Consider the following 16374-nt stretch of genomic DNA (forward strand, 5'->3'; position numbering starts at 1 on the left):
GTGATTGTATGACAATCTTATAGATGGTTTGTAATGTTGTGTCTGTTACAGAGGTCTATTCTCAGTCTTGTTCTGAACTTTAATAACTTGGACAAAGACTTCGATAACAACTCCATTGCATTTTAAAATGGCACATATTTGGAAGAGATAGCCAAAGCATTGGGTGACTGAAACTGGAACCAACAGATAATGGTAGCTAGAAGTGATAAATGAAAATAGGGCAAAATTAATTTGACAAGAATAAATTCTACAAGGTCAACCAGTCATGGATGATGGGTGAAAGGGAAAAAAGCCTTAGGTTAATTCATGGAAAATCAATATGCCAGATGGCCATATTTACCAAATTTATTGATTTGTTTCTCTTAACTATTTGACTTAGTATGTATTGATTTGGTCCAGTCTGCAAGATGGAAACCATTCTACTGTTTCAAGCATAGGGAATTGGCTATACAAGTATTAGGACACTAAAAGAGAAAAGAAGGGGTTCAGAACTATTAAAGATATATTAACTGTAGGAGGCAGCTACCACACCAAGTACTGAGAAACAAAAGGAAGAGGATATCATAACCTAGACACTATAGCCTTAAGCTGGCACTCGAGGGGACACTGCTCAGCGGCTGTTGGTACTAAAGTCCGTGTTACTAAAAGATGTTGAATTATATAAGAAACCAAAATATTTAAATTGTGTTCTCTATACTGAACTTAATGTGGTAGCATCTGAATGAACATTTTTCCTTCTTGAATTTCGTTCTGAAAATAAAGCATAAAACTAATTACCCTCAATTGTATTCATGTTCTGTACTCTCCCCTACCCCATCCCTCATCACTATTCCCATTTCAGATGTGTTGCTATGTGATCTCTGAGAAAAAGGAATTTAGACCCAAACTCAAATATATATATATATATGTATATGTATACACATAAAGATATTTGTCATGCTCTGAATCATTGAAGAACAAGATTTGGAATTGACTTCTCTGTCTTTTTTCTTCTCCCCCCAAATATCACTTCTTTAGGTCAGTAACAGATCCAAGAGATGGAAAGAGAGTAGCCCTCAAAAAGATGCCCAACGTCTTCCAGAATCTGGTCTCTTGCAAAAGGGTCTTCCGGGAATTGAAGATGTTGTGTTTTTTTAAACATGATAATGTAAGTGAAGTTGTTTTGGGGGATACTATTTCCTAAATATGCTTAATTGTGTAAGTAAAGAACAAAAGAGAATTTAAAAGGGCATATGCAATTAGAACTTGGAAATCAGCTACAATTTTATGCCAGTCTATAAAAAGGAATAAACATATAAGTGAGGTTTTTTAATTCATATATTCTTCTTGAAATGGATACACAGAGGTTTTCTAAACTCTATTCTTTCAGTACTGTTTTCCTTTTATGTATATTCTTTGTCTTAAATTTTCACTGTCAGTATTACTGTTTTTTCATTCTGACAGCATGTTAGAGTCACCTGGACAACCTGTTTTATCCAAGTTCTATTCAGTGGTTTGAAATTTTAAACAATGAATTGAATTGTATGGCTGTATAAGGCCTAACCACCAAATTAGGAAACAAATTAGGAATATGTCACATTTCAGATTGACTTCTGATTGTGGTGTGTAGCTTCCTTTTTCATTCTTAATGTCTTTTAATTTTAAGAATATATAATGTTAAATATTTTTAAATTCCTTGGAAAAGAAGCATGCATTTCTAGAGGGAATCAGTTAGAAAGGACCACAACCAAGGTTTTTATTAAGGTTTTATTTGTGAACAATGAGCAAATTGAAGCGTATTCCAGGATTCATTGATTGACAGATAAATATCTTGATGCAAAGCAAATGTTAATATTTAATTGTGGAACAATACTACTATTCAACATAAAAATGGTTTAATGTGTAGTTTGAGTGATTTAAATGGAACTAATTGGTTTTAAATGCTTTATTTTATTCTCTAATATTTTTAATCAGTAGTTAAGATGTGAGAAAGCAGTTTCTCCTCTAGAAAAATATTACAGATCTTAGGTAACACGGGTTATATTATGTATAACTGTGCTTAGTGATGTCGTGACCCATAGGTGAACAGACTCATTTGTGGTTTGTGAAAGATAGCTAATTCTGAAAGAAGTTTGATACATGTAAAATTTACCTGAGGATATTAGCATTTGACTCTGTTTCCAATTTCATATGAAAAAATAACCTGCCTCACATTCTGCATTTGGTATTCAATCTATGCTGTTTTAATTACTGAAATAAAAACTTTATCAGAAAGATAATTTCTTATGAGTCTTAATGTTTGCTTGCATACTTCGGCAGCTCTGGCCAGAGTGTGGGTCTTACTTTATTGGAGAAATATGTAAAAATTTGAAGTATTTGGTAAATCTAGGAATATCAAATTTATGTTTACTTAAAGCTGCTTGGTTTGACAGATTTCATTTTGTTGATTACTACCCCACTTGAAATTCATTTTCCTTAAACTTTTTGTAAAAGTTGTTGCTGTCTTTCAGCTCTTTGGAATTACCTAGCAATGTGTTTGCTTTAGTAACTTTCAAAATTCCATTCACACTGCTATTTATGACTGGTTCCATCTAAATTATGGGAATGAGTTTAAATGATATCTAATACTTGCTTAATTATTTCTTCAATTTGTCTGAATACTACCCCAGCATCAAAGAGTACAAACTTACACACATTGCCATAGACCCAAATAAAGGTATCCAAAGAGAGGAAATAGTTCAGAAGTAGCATTTTGCTTACTAAGGATTTCAGTGGTGAATTATTTTGAGAACTCAGCTTCTTTTTTAAAGTAAGGGAGATGTAATAGGCTACTATTTGCTTATATTGGCATCTCTGCTCCTTACTCATTCCTGTAGTCATTAATTAAGTTACAAAGACAGAATCAGAGGGAGTAGTGTAAGAAAGGAAACTGAATTTTTGAAAATTATACATATTAGAACACAATAACCATTGTTTGGACTTCCTGAGCTCTAAGATAAGAGAGTGATTGACTTTTATGGGAATGTTGAAAAGTGAGGCAGAGAGTTGGAGATGAATAGTAGCACCACTCTTTTATACATAATGAATTTATGCTATGTTCTCAGATCTATCTCCAAAAACACCTCAGGGCCAGCATACCTGGTATGTGTGGAATGCCAGTCTAAGAGGCAACCAGTATTTGATGTACTTAAGGCAACAAATATTTATTAAAATTGTATCCTGTGTAGAGAGTGCAGTGCTAGGTCATGTGTAAACCAAGTTTACAACATGGTTCTTTTTTGAGGATCATAGTGGAGGTGTTTAATTCTTGTTACAATGTGTCAGGAAGTGTGCTGGATGCTTTACATACATTAATTCCTTTAATCCTCAAAAATCCTGTCAGAGAGGGCTTGTTAACCCTACTTTACAGACGATGAAGCCAAAACTTAGTTAAGTAATTTGTCCAAGGTCAAGGTGTGGGATAAGATTGAAGTTTAAATCTAACGTCTTCAGAATCCATATTGGATCATTCAGTAAACATTTAGTAGGGGCATCCTATATCCCTAAACTACATTAGCTTCTAGGGGTTTACCTTCAATAAGTTTAGTAGAGTAATAAATAATATAATGGTGCTCTGGAGGACTGGCTGGGTGGTTAAACATTAGTGCAGGAGAGTCTGTGTTCTTTGCATGGAAAAAGGCTGGGCAGGGCCTCCCCTGGTGGCGCAGGCCGTTGAGCGCCACACTGTGAGGCTGTCCTCAGCCTTTGCAGCACGGGCTCGATCCCAGCCGGCCGGCGAGGGTCCCACATGGCGCTGCAGACCTCTCCTGTGTCACCCGCTGCTCCCCTCAGCAGTGTATTTCGTCAGTCTGCCTGCTCTGTTCCCGCTCTGTCTCTGGTGAATCCTCTCATCCTCCCGCACATCTGGCCTGTACCCCAGTTCTTGTATAAAAATAAATAAATAAATTTTAAAAAGAAAAGAAAAAGGCTGGGTAACCAAACGTAGCAGTATAGTAGGTAGAATCATCAGGAGAGCCTTTTAAAATGCAGGTTTGTGGGTCTCATCCCAGATCTACTAAATTGAAATCTCTGGGGTTGAGGTCCAGGTATATGTTGTTTTGTGTTTTTTTTTTAGTTTTTCGGGTAAATGTTGGCAGACAAGTTCCATAATATTAAGGAAAAGAGAGAAATTGTTGTGGACTTAGAAGCTCAAGGATACTTTAAACAAGGAAAAGGTAAACCTTAAGCTAAGCCTTTTGAGATTAAGACGTGATTGAATAGAAGGAAAAGAAAGGGATGTCATGATGGAAATAGCATTTAGAGATTAATCTGGCCGTTGTAGGAAGGTTGAATTTTAACTTGGATGGCTTTTTATGTGTCGTAATAGTTCAAAATCCTGGGAGATATTGGGTGTCCTTTTGAACAGAACCTTCAAAATCAGTGTTATCAAATTCATTTATTTCAGTTGATCTAACTGAGATAGACACACACACACACACACACACACACACACACACATTTACCCAGAAACATAAACTTTTTTAAAGGATAAAATGTTCATAGTCTTAAAGGACAAGTCCCCCTCAATATGTCAATAGTAACTTTGGGAAACAGAAATGGCTTCAACTGAAGTTATTTAGGCATGCTCAGTCAGAACTGAACATGAAAAATTCCACCAAAACAGTCTACTCAATTTGCATTTGTGCATGCATCCCACTCACACACATAACTGTCATATGATCTGCATGGAAATGTGGAGACTGACGTTTTTTTCAATCTTGTGCTCTTTTGAGAATCAGGTGAAAGCTGTGAATTCTCTTTCTTGGAAAAATGCACATAGACACAATTTTTATGTTATTTTAGGCTTTTGTTTGTCCTTTACAGCCTATTCAGAGCCCTCCTCAAATTCACTGATTCCTACTAAAAGCTCCTCTCATACAAGTCTTGAACTTTTTCTTCATCCTTAGGCAGTAGCACTAAGCGCACAGTAGGCAGTCAGGACTATTTAAAGAGTGAGTGCATGAAAATGACAGAAAAAAAAGAAATGTCAGGGTTTGAAATGATAACCTCTGTGAACTCTGTTGGATTACCTTTTCCCAGTGCTTTTCTTCTGGAGTACTCTGAAAAGGGGTAGAGGAGGCAAAAGGAAGGATCATTCATTTTACTTTGTATAGTCTCATCTAAACCAAACAAGGCCTCTTTGGATTTATAAGATGAGCCATACCACTTTGGGATCAATAGGGCCCTTCTCTGATGCAGACATTGTTAATGCTAATGGCTCTGCTGCTAAGGAGTGTGAAAAGGCAAAGGTTGCTTAGAGTAGGTTCCTTTTCAGTGGATTTGGTTTTGTCTTTTCTTTGCCTAAGATTTGTGGTTCTGGGTAGTTTCTTGATGCACTTAAAATAATAGTCTCCCACGTTCATGAATTAGAAAACTTGATGTCAAGATGCATGTTCTCCCTAAGTTGAGCTATATATTCAGTGTGATACCAGTTATGAGGGTTGTGTTCTAAAGTTTGTAGAAATGAAAAAGAGCTAACATATTCAAGACAGTCTTAAAGAAATTGAACAAAGCTGGAGAGTCACTCTACCAGGTATTGAAGTATGTGAAGCTACAGAAATCAAGGCAGCACAAAAATAGATTAATGGGATGGAATCGGGAGCCTATAAATGGACATACACCTGTGTGTTCCCATGATTTACAAGGCAGAGCCACTACAATTCAGTGGGGAGTAGTTGGCCATTTCAATAAAAAGGAATCAATTAGATATCCATGTGAGAAAACTCTACTTCATAAGTTACTGAGTTAAAAATGGATCATAAACTTAAATGTCAAAGGTGAAAAAATAGAACTTGGAGAATGGAGCATAGGAAAATATTTTCATCACTTTGATATAAGTAAAGATTTCTTAACTGGACAAGTAAAGCATTCACCATTTAAAAAAGAGATTGTTGGGCATCCCTGGTGGTGCAAAGGGTTAAGACGCAACCTATGAAGCAATCCGCAGCCACTGCAGCAAGAGTTCGATCCCCAGCCAAGGAGCTACTCACATAGCGCAGCAGACTTCTCCTGACTTGCCCGCGCTCCCCTGAGCAGTGTATTTCAGTCGGTCCTCCTGTTCTGTTCCCCACTCTGTCTCAGGTGAATCCTCTCACCCTCTGCACTTCTCACCTGTACCCCAGGTCTTGTGTGCATAAATAAATAAATCTTTAGAAAAAAATAAATAAAAATAAAAAAGAGATTGTTAACTGGGCACCATTAGCTTAAGAATTTTGTGATCGGGCCTCCCCGGTGGTGCAGCAGCGGTTGAGCGCTGGGTTGCGAAGCTGCCCGCAGCCTCGGCAGCGCCGGTTCGATCCCTGGCTGCTCCCCGGCCACCGGAGGAGGGTCCCACATGGCGCGCAGACCTCTCCTGCCGCCCGCTGCTCCCCTCAGCAGTGTACTTTGGTCCTTCTGCCTGCTCTGTTCCCTGCTCTGGCTCTGGTGAATTCTCTCACCTTCCCGCACTTCTGACTGTACCCAGTGCTTGTATAAATAAATAAATAAATAAATCTTTAAAAAAAAAAAAAAAAGAATTTTGTGATGGAGCAATTTTTTAAATATTTAGCATTTGAGGAAGACCATTAGATATAAATATTTACTTGGCATTTTTCAGACTAAATTCCATATCCAAATATTACATACCTTCCAAAGAACTACTTTTCAAGAATTTTTGCTTATCAATAAAAGATTTAAACAAGAATTTCATACAAGAGGATAGCCAAATGACTTAGAAGCATATGGCAAAGTGCTCAAAAGTCATTAGTCATTAGAGAAATGTAAATCAAAACTATAATGAAATACTGCTATTAAACTAATCAAAATGGCTCAAATTTAAAAAGATGGACAATATCCAGTTTTGGCAAGGATGTAAATTTGTTAATCCACTTAGGAAAACTGGGGATTTCAACTAACACATCTACCCAGTGACACAGCAATTCTGCTCTTTGAATGAATACATTGTGTTATATTCCAATAAAAAGGATGAACCACTGATCCACACATCAACATGGATGAATTTCACAGGTATAACAGTAAATGAAAGAAGCCATATACAAAGGACTTTTTATGACTGAATTTGAATAAAGGTCAAGGACAGGCAAAATGAATCTAATGGAGGAAATAAAAAATAGTGGTAATATCTAAACACCGGTAGGTTTTGACAGCGTAGGGGAAGAGAGGACCCTTCTGGGATTTTTGAAATGCTTAATTTCTTCATCTAAATCTTAACAGTAGAGTAAGATTTCATCCTATTACACATTTTGTGTGTGTAGAAATCATTCAAATTCTATATTTAGGATTTATGTTTTCATTCTGTGTTATAATTCATTAAAAAAAATCAGTTTTTTTCCTCTGCCTTAGAGAACTTATATATGTTAGGGTTAAGAAAATGGGAAGAGAGTAGCTCCTTTGCTAAGCATGAACTTTAACTAGATTCTGTGAACAGTTAAGTTTCAAGTCTATATTTAGATTTGAGATTATTCACAGTACTTGTTGATAAAGGTGTAATTTAAACAAACTAGCCACTTATTCAACCATGTAGCCAATTTGTAGTGAATCTTCTAACATCATGGAGGTTAAAATTCTGAAAAAGTTACCATGTTAGCTTTTGTTCAGTTCGTAAAAGATTTGAGAAATATGCTGAAACACACTGGTAGCAACCAGTATTTAGAGATGTAGTTTAGTTTGTTTTTAATTAGACAGTTTTGCTTACCTTTTTTTGTATCTCAAATCCTTTGAAGAATTGGTAGTTTTTTGATATTTGACTTTTTAACTAGTTAGTCTTTACAAGTAATGCCCTATTTAAATCATAAGTCTAATCTTACACACTTCATTCCCACAAATAGTAGTTGGTGTTGGGGACTTTGGCTATTTAAATAGAAAGCCAGGCAAGAAGTCTGGAGTTTGAAACACTGCTGCTGTTCCTTTCCCTCTTACCCATTTATATCACTTCTGAGATTTCTGGATCATTTCTACTAGTCTAAGCACCGTTTTTGCTACCTAGAAACACCGGAATACTGTCCTCTGATAAACATTTTGAGATAGAAAGAACAGGAATATAAAAAATGGGTATTTTTAAAAGTACAGACAGAGTTTTAAAATATTGTGCTTTTGAAGCTAACAATCACAGCTAAATGCTTTAGTTCAAATGTCTAACCCTGTTTTTATGGCTTTTCTACAAAAAAAAAAAAAAAACATCAAATTTGGAGTAAGGAAAGCCTCATTCTTCTCTTTCAAGGTTTAAAATGTGTGGTTGTCACTTTCCACTAGATAACCTCTAATTATAGCAGATAGATTTGAAGTGTAAAATGGCTTTGTCTAATGGACACTGTCATTCACTGCATTCTGTTTTCCCCCAAGACAGATACAGAGTTTAGAATCTGAGAGATGTCAAGTATGACACTAATTTCTGACTCCTTCCTTAAGCATCAAATATTCATCTTAAAAATTGTTCTATCACATAATGAGAAATGAATTTATGTGAATTTGTGACACTGGCTAGTTACAGGGGGTTTTTTATATATATATATAGAGAGAGAGAAATGAAATAATTTATCTTTCATAGTTATTCTTGGAAGAAACTAGAAAAGCTTTTACTTTCTATTTATCAGACTCTAAATATAAACATTTTAATTGAAAATGAAAGGTATTTTTAATAAAACATCCAAACTAGTTTAAACCTTCATATTTAAATACTTTTAGAGTGAAGACTTTTTCGTCACTGGAGGTTTTAGTTTAAAATTTTAAAGTGACAAATGCTTGGCTGAAAAAAGAATAACCTTTCAAAGGAACAAGGTTTCTTCCTTACATAAATTGCAAGTGGAAAAGAAAACGAGATGGAGAAGAGATCTATAGGGTAAAACTTAGAAGATGTAAATCAATCATGATATGTAAATCTTATTTATCTCCTAATTTAGACTAAGAAACATTTAAAATCCGTGTGTGTGTGTGTGTGTGTGTGTGTGTGTGTCGAAATTTGAACACTGGGTTTTTAAGTCATATTTTATTGATGTACCATTTGTCTGCAACACTATATAATTTCTGGAGTATAGCTTCATGCTTCAACATGTACTCATGCTTCAGTCACCCACCAACAAAGCTCCAGTGCCACTAGACCATCTTTTTATTTCCCGTCTCTCCTCCTCCCTCACCCCTCTGGTAACCACCATATTTTTTGGAACCTAAGAGTTACTTTTGTTGTGTTTTGCTAGTTTGTATATTCCACAAATTAAGTGTAACCACCCAATAATTCTCACTTTTCTCTCTCGCTTTTTGACTTATTTCACACGGCATGATCACTTAAAATTCCATCCATACTGTAGCAAAAGGCAAATTTCATCTTTTTAAATAGCTGAACAGTATGCCATGGAGTACATGTACCACAGTTTCTTCATTCAGTCATCCATCAACAGGCATATAGGTTGATTCCATGTCTTGATTATTGTGAATAATGCTGCTGTGAATATAAGAGTACATATATCTCCTTGTATAGAGCACTGGATTTTTTTAAAATTATGTTTATTGAGGTAACATAGCTTACAGCACTGTCTGTGTTTCAGGGATATGGTTTGTTCACATCTCTGCAAATGCATGCTCTCACACCATGCCAGCCATCAAAGTACCAAAAATCTTTCGCCATAGTCCATTGAGCCTCCTCCCTCTTGGATCTCACCCTCCTGTCCTCCCCTTTTAATGTACTCAGTTCACGTGCTGGATATTTGATAGTGTTTAAAAAGATTATATTTTTAGATTAGATGATTTTTTTTTAAGTTGTTACCTTTAAGAGATGCTAGTGTATGATTGAAATAAATCTGGTATTTGCTTCAAAATTATGTAGAGACAGTAGTGGATATAGATGAAATAAGAATGGCCAAATATGGATAACTACTAAGGCCAGTTCTAATTACGTAAGTATTCTTTATTCTGTTCTGACCACATATGTTTGAAACTCTACATAAAATTTTTTCTTAACAAACGAAGCTAGGGGCCTCCCTGGTGGCACAGGCATTAAGTATCAGTGCTGCCAAGCTATCGCCAGCCACTGTGATATGAGTTCCATTCCCGGACAGGGAGGTGACCCACATTGCTCAGCAGACCTCTCCTGACTTGCCCACTGCTCCTCTCAGCAGTGTATTTCAGTCAGTCTGCGTGTTCTGCTCCCAACTCTTTCTCTGGTGAATCCCTCACTCCCTGCACCTCTGGCCTGTACCCCAGTTCTATATGCATAAATAAATAAAAATAAATCTTAAAAAAAAAAAAACAAAAAAAAGGAAGCTGGGCCTCCCTGGTGGCACAGCGGTTGAGCGCTGGGTTGCGAAGCTGCCCCGCAGCCTCTGCAGTGCCAGTTCGATCCCCGGCCACTAGGTGAGGGTCCCACATGGCGCGCAGACCTCTCCTGCCGCCTGCTGCTCACCTCAGCAGTGTACTTTGTCAGTCTGCCTGCTCTGCTCTCCCCTCTGGCTCTGGTGGATTCTCTCACCTTCCCGCACTTCTGACTACCCAGTGCTTGTATAAATAAATAAATCTTTAAAAAATAAAAAACGAAGCTAAAAATCAGAAAATTTGAACTTGTACAACAGTTTTTATTTCCTGATAAATAACTTCTTCCATATCCTTTGAGCCTGGTATTTTTCATTAGCAAGAAAAATTCTAATTCTTAGCTATGATAGCATAGATAGGTCTTAAAAGAGAAATGACAGTGGATGGTGGAAGGAGGCTATTTATTATGTATCACTGGCAGAAGTTAGTTACATGGTCGTTTGCTGCTTTTACAAAGGACTTGAATTTCTGATGCCATAAAGTTGTTTTTTTTTTTTCACCTTAATGACTTCTTTTTTTGTACTTGGAATAAAATCCAAAATGCTTAATTTAAAAGCAATTCTGTCTGGTATATTCTGTTCCTTCCTCTCCTATTTTATTCCAGTATATTTTCCTCCCACCCACTATGTTCCATAAGACTGACTTTTCTGTTTCTAGAATCTGCCTGGTTCTTTCTTACCTTAGTGCCTTTACATTGCTTACTCATTGACTGACTAATTCCTTGTTGGCCTTTAACACTTACTGTTACTTCAGGAACATTCTCTACCCGCTCCTCTATACTTTTTCACTTCATAATAATAGATGTTATAATTGTATATTTGTGCAGCTATTGGGTTTGTTTAATGCCTTCTTCTCCCCTAATCATGAGAGCAGAAAGGATATCAGTTTTGTCCGGATAGCCCAAGAACGTGCCACAGTGCCTGCCAGGTAGAATGCATTAAGTAAACAATTTTTGAACAGAGAACTGAAGAAATGAGTGGGAGATAGAACTCAAGCTCTTAGAGTAATGCTAATTATTAAAAATATGCATTTCTTTCTATTATTCTCTTTTGTGCCCAGGTTCTGGTAGCATGTAGTATAACCTAGTTAGCTCTCATTTGGCTTAGAATTGTCTTTTAGATAGTATGTTTATATACCCATCAGTGTTTAGGACTATGTGTCTTGAGTGGTAAATTTAGCTGACCTCAGTGGGCAGTTTTAACTAAGCTATAAGTCTTTAAAGAGTTAATCGTATTTACTTGCATTTATGTCATGTTTTGTGTCTTTTTTTTTAGTTCTCTAAATTTGACTTTTTTTCCTTTTCTTAGGTACTCTCTGCCCTTGACATACTCCAACCTCCACACATTGACTATTTTGAAGAAATGTATCCTAACCAGGGAATATGAAAGAAGGGGACAATTTTTTATTAATTTGCTTCTAGCATCTTTTGGGGTTCATGCCTTGAAGTATATTAAATCTCATCCTTGCAGAAATGGTTGAGTACCTGGAACCAGGTAATTTTGAAATACCAAGCTTCTGACAGCACAATATTACCAATATATTCTGAGAGGTAATAACCACAAAGTAGGGCTTCTGGAGAGATATTTTACAGAATCACCATACAATCTTAGGAAGTAAGTTATTACCTTCTCACTTTGCAAATGAAACCAGTGAGGCAGCTGTGTTGTAATAGATATCAGTAAAGTGCTCTTGTCACTACACAATAACTGCCTATCAAGCGGACAATACTGCCTTTCCTTCTACCACTTGGGGTCAGGTGAAAATTAAAAAGATAATGTAGGGCCTCCCCGGTGGCGCAGCGGTTGAGCACTGGGTTGCGAAGCTGCCCACAGCCTCTGCAGCGCTGGTTCGATTCCCGGCTGCTCCCGGGCCACCGGAGGAGGGTCCCACATGGCACGCAGACCTCTCCTGCCGCCCGCTACTCGCCTCAGTAGTGTGCTTCGGTCCTTCTGCCTGCTCTGCTCCCTGCTCTGACTCTGGTGAATTCTCTCACCCTCCCGCGCTTCTGACTGTACACCAGTGCTTGTATAAATAAATAAATAAATCTTTAAAAAAAAAAAAAAAGATAATGTAAGTTAAAATCCTGAGTCCCTTAGAATATAATGTGGCAGTGGTTATGGTAATAGCCATTACATATGTAAGTTTTATTAGGTAAAGGCACAATTCTCAGTTCTTTACACATACGAATTTATTTAATCCCTAAAACAATGGGAATGTGATTATTCCTATCTTATTGAAATGGAAATTGAGGCACAAAAGTTGAGAGAATTGACCAGAGATCATACAGCTAATTAGTATTAAGGTTCAACTCACAGGCAGTTTGACTCTATTTTCTTGATTTCAACCTCTACCTATATGATTCCTTCAGGATAGAGGGCTTAATATTCTCCTATTAGCATTGCTAATGTATAAAAAAGTACTTTAGGTATTGTGGGTAGGAATAAACTATAAAATAATGTCCAGTACTAGATCCTGAAACTGCATGGGAAAAAAAAAATTGTAACACAGGTTAGCCTGTCTGACATTCCTAAGCAGAGTTTACCATTTGCCATTCTGCATGTAACTTGGTAACGTTTTAAGTGAAAGACAGAATCCTAAATCTTTGAATTCTGTGAGTTATGATAGCATAGTTTATTCACTCTGGGGTTTTATGAACTTCAGACTTTGGCTTAGAATGGAAACCAGTTAATAGCAAAATACTTGTTCTGTTTCAGCATTGTGAGAAATGAAAATCTCATTCTTACACAGGTGGCCAGTAATTCCATACTCAACAATTATCTTTGATAATATCCTTACTAAATGAGAATAATTAAGAGCTTCCCAATGGAAAGAAAACTGCTAAGGTTACTACAGAATTGGGAAACCTTGTAAGATGATGGAATTATCAATGGTCAGCACTACTGGGATGTTTTGACCTTATAATCCAAAAGCTCTTCAGTACTGTTTTACTTGGTGATATTTTAATCCATGAATACTTTATGGTATTAACTAATCCCTTTGTGCAGTGAAGGGTTAATTCATTGGACTTGGGGTGCTCCAACCTTGCCCAGCTAAGGAAAGGACTGGCCAAAAGTGTCTTTGTATACCTGCGCTCTTGGGACAGACCAAATAGTCCTGATACACCCTTTTTTAAAAGTTTAGTAAGTCCTCACTTAACACGGTTGATAGGTTGTTGGAAATTGTGAAGCAATGTGTAACAAAAGCAGGTCCTCAAATAGTCCTTTCAGCTGGGATTGTTTCTTTTGTCATCAACAGTTACTGGTTTTTCAAAGACCTGCTCTACAAAGGGAAAGAAGACTTGAGAAAGTTCTTCTCAGCTGTAGGCCAGTAGAAGCAACTGATATGTTAAAGATTAATGATTTCCTGAGTATTACTTAGGTCTTCATTAAAGAAAAGTCAGAAGCTGGTAGTAGCAGAACAGTACTTGTTTCATTAAGCAGAAGTAATTTCTTACATCTGTCCAGAAGCCACCTTCTTTCTTCTTTTAGTGTTGGGAAGGGATCCCACACATACTAGAAGATATTCCAGTGATTGTATACTACTACTTATGCCTCTTTGGAAATGTAGTTGCTAACACTGAAACTTGAAATGAAAAGAAACACCCTTTATTAAGTAAGATATAGACTGGTAAGGTTCTCCAAAATCACTCTCAGTTTTGATAATTTGCTAAAAGGACTCACAGAACCCAGGAAACTTGGTCTACTCATAGTAAGTTTATTACAGTAAAGGGATACAGAATAAAATCGGCAAAGCATAGGGCCAAGTCCAGGAGAAACCAGTTACAGCTGCCCTCCCTCACCCAGTGAAATTGCACAGGCCATGCTTACTGTGCTAGCAGTGATATGTGACAACACAGAAAAATACTGTCAACCAGGAGAGCTCACCTGAGATTTGCTATTCAGTTTTCACTGTGGGTCAGTCAAGTATGCAAAGAACTCCTGCATGAACCTTAGCTACATAGTCTCCAGCCCTCCTTCCTCCCTACCCAGTTGTTAAATTAATACAGCTAGCACAAAATCTCAGGTGAACAAAAACAGGTAGTCACTAAATTTCATTATTAGCATGAACTATCTGGGGTGACCAAAACCCCAGGCTAAAACACGCTCATCAAACTTCTATGGACTCCAAGATTATTTCCCAGGGTCTGTCCTAGCGACTTTTGGAATGTATTGGGTTTGGGTGATCCAGGCCACTGATTTAACCCTTTTGAATATAGGCTACTGTATATAGGCCATCTCTGAGGAAAGAATGTTTTCATGTAAAATAATCGGTGAATATGGGTATATCTAATAAGTGCCAAATATGTTTAGATTCTCTTCACTGAACACTTAATTCATTATATCCATTTTGCCTCACAGTTTTAAGCATGAATTATGTTAGATATTAATTTTGTGTCCTTGAGTTTGTCACTTCTTTAAAAATCCTAAGGTAGGAAATCTCAGTCACTGTTATTTAGACCATAATTTGAATCTGTTTCATGGGTATTTTAAGAGGAAAGGCTAGCATAGTTACTCTTTTGTTTTGTCTTGTTTTTTAGTAAGATAAATTAGACATATAACACTATTAATTTTGGTTGTATGACATGGTTTAATATATCACAAAATGATCATAAGTCTATATAACATCAGTCACCATATGTAGTTACAATTTTTTTTTTCTTATGGTGATTTAAGATCTTCTCTGTTGGCAGCTTTCAAATATGTAGTATAGTTTGTTATAGTTACCAGGCTATACATTATATCCTCATGACTTAATTCTATCATGACTAGAAGTTTGTACCTTTTGACCCTCTTTAACCATTTCACCTACCCACACCTCAACATAGTTAAGATTTAAAACCATGAGTGGCATAGATGGCATAGCCCACCAGAACTTTGGCATGGGTTTTAAAATACCATGCATCTCTAGATAATTCCTTACACAGCCTTTAAAAAGAATATCTAGATTATAACTGTTTACAAATTACCTACAGGGTGCAACAAAATTAGCATCTGACAGTTATAGAAGGAGCAATAAATAAATCCTGCCATGACCTCTGTATCTTCTAGTTTTTGTAATTTTATATTTAGCTCATCTAATATAGCAACCTGGAGAGTATATTTTTTAATAACTAAGAGCATTTTTCTGAGCTGAACTTTTAGCTTATTAAAGGATTGCATTATTCACTTGGCACTTTGAGTTCCTATTTGGAAATATATCTGAAAACAATTTGGCACTTAATTACTTTGAGTTTACTGAAATTTAATCCAAGAGAAACTAGTTCTAATTGTTTGATTGGAAAACATTATCATCCTTCAGTAAGAATTCTGGACTCTTCATAAACTTCCCAGAATGCATTTGATGCCTACTGGATTGGAAATAAAAGTTTACTTGCTTTAAGAAACGTATATTTTTAACTTGAGACAAAATTTTAGCACTTTTTTGAGAATAATATGGGTATTGTAGGTTTTATGTGCTAGAAGATATTACAATCTAAAAACAGTGGAAATGTAAAGTCTAATGGAGTGGCAGTGTGTCCCAGCACAGCCCTGGATTTTACTTTATGTCCTGATATTATTTTATGTTAAGTTCCTACTTTCACTTTTAGAAGTATCCATATTTGGGTGATAGTTTTGGTTTTATGTAGGAAATGTTTATACAGGAAACTTTTGCCTTAAGACAGTGAGGGGACCTACATGTCCATTTCAACCAAATGGAGTCCTTGATAGGCAGCAATATAGTTTTTGATTACTCAGATGCAATAGTATAATTGGTAGTATTTGTATACAGTATTTTAAAGCAGTGTTTTATAATTTAAGAATACATGATTCTCCAATGTATAAAATAATCCTATAATCCTCAGGAAACCTTAGGAGTCAGTGAAGATCTCAGAATAAACAAAATGAAATGTGTATATGCAGACATAAGTGCTCTCTTTCTGCAATAACATTACAAGAAAAGACTGGGAATCTGCATCCTAGAAGTTTTGAGGATTCCTATATTTTTAGAAATTCCTATTCATATTTCCTACTACCACAAAATTTTTTTCAATTTTTCACTGTTGTGTTCTCAGTACTT

General features: G+C 36.3%; 1 protein-coding gene across 1 annotated transcript in view; it reads left to right on the top strand.

Annotated features, from left to right (window-relative positions):
• NLK (nemo like kinase) overlaps nt 1-16374 on the top strand; it is a 157296-nt gene that overhangs the window by 93879 nt on the left and 47043 nt on the right. The window contains exons 2-3 of the mRNA XM_037493929.2: nt 1018-1147; nt 11625-11680. Of these exons, the coding sequence (XP_037349826.1) occupies nt 1018-1147; nt 11625-11680 (186 nt within the window). The remainder of the gene's footprint in view (nt 1-1017; nt 1148-11624; nt 11681-16374) is intronic.

This window comes from Talpa occidentalis, unplaced genomic scaffold, assembly GCF_014898055.3.
Source record: "Talpa occidentalis isolate TD23 unplaced genomic scaffold, MPIMG_talOcc4v2.1 talOcc4.7, whole genome shotgun sequence".
In the NCBI taxonomy this organism is placed as follows: Eukaryota; Metazoa; Chordata; class Mammalia; order Eulipotyphla; family Talpidae; genus Talpa; species Talpa occidentalis.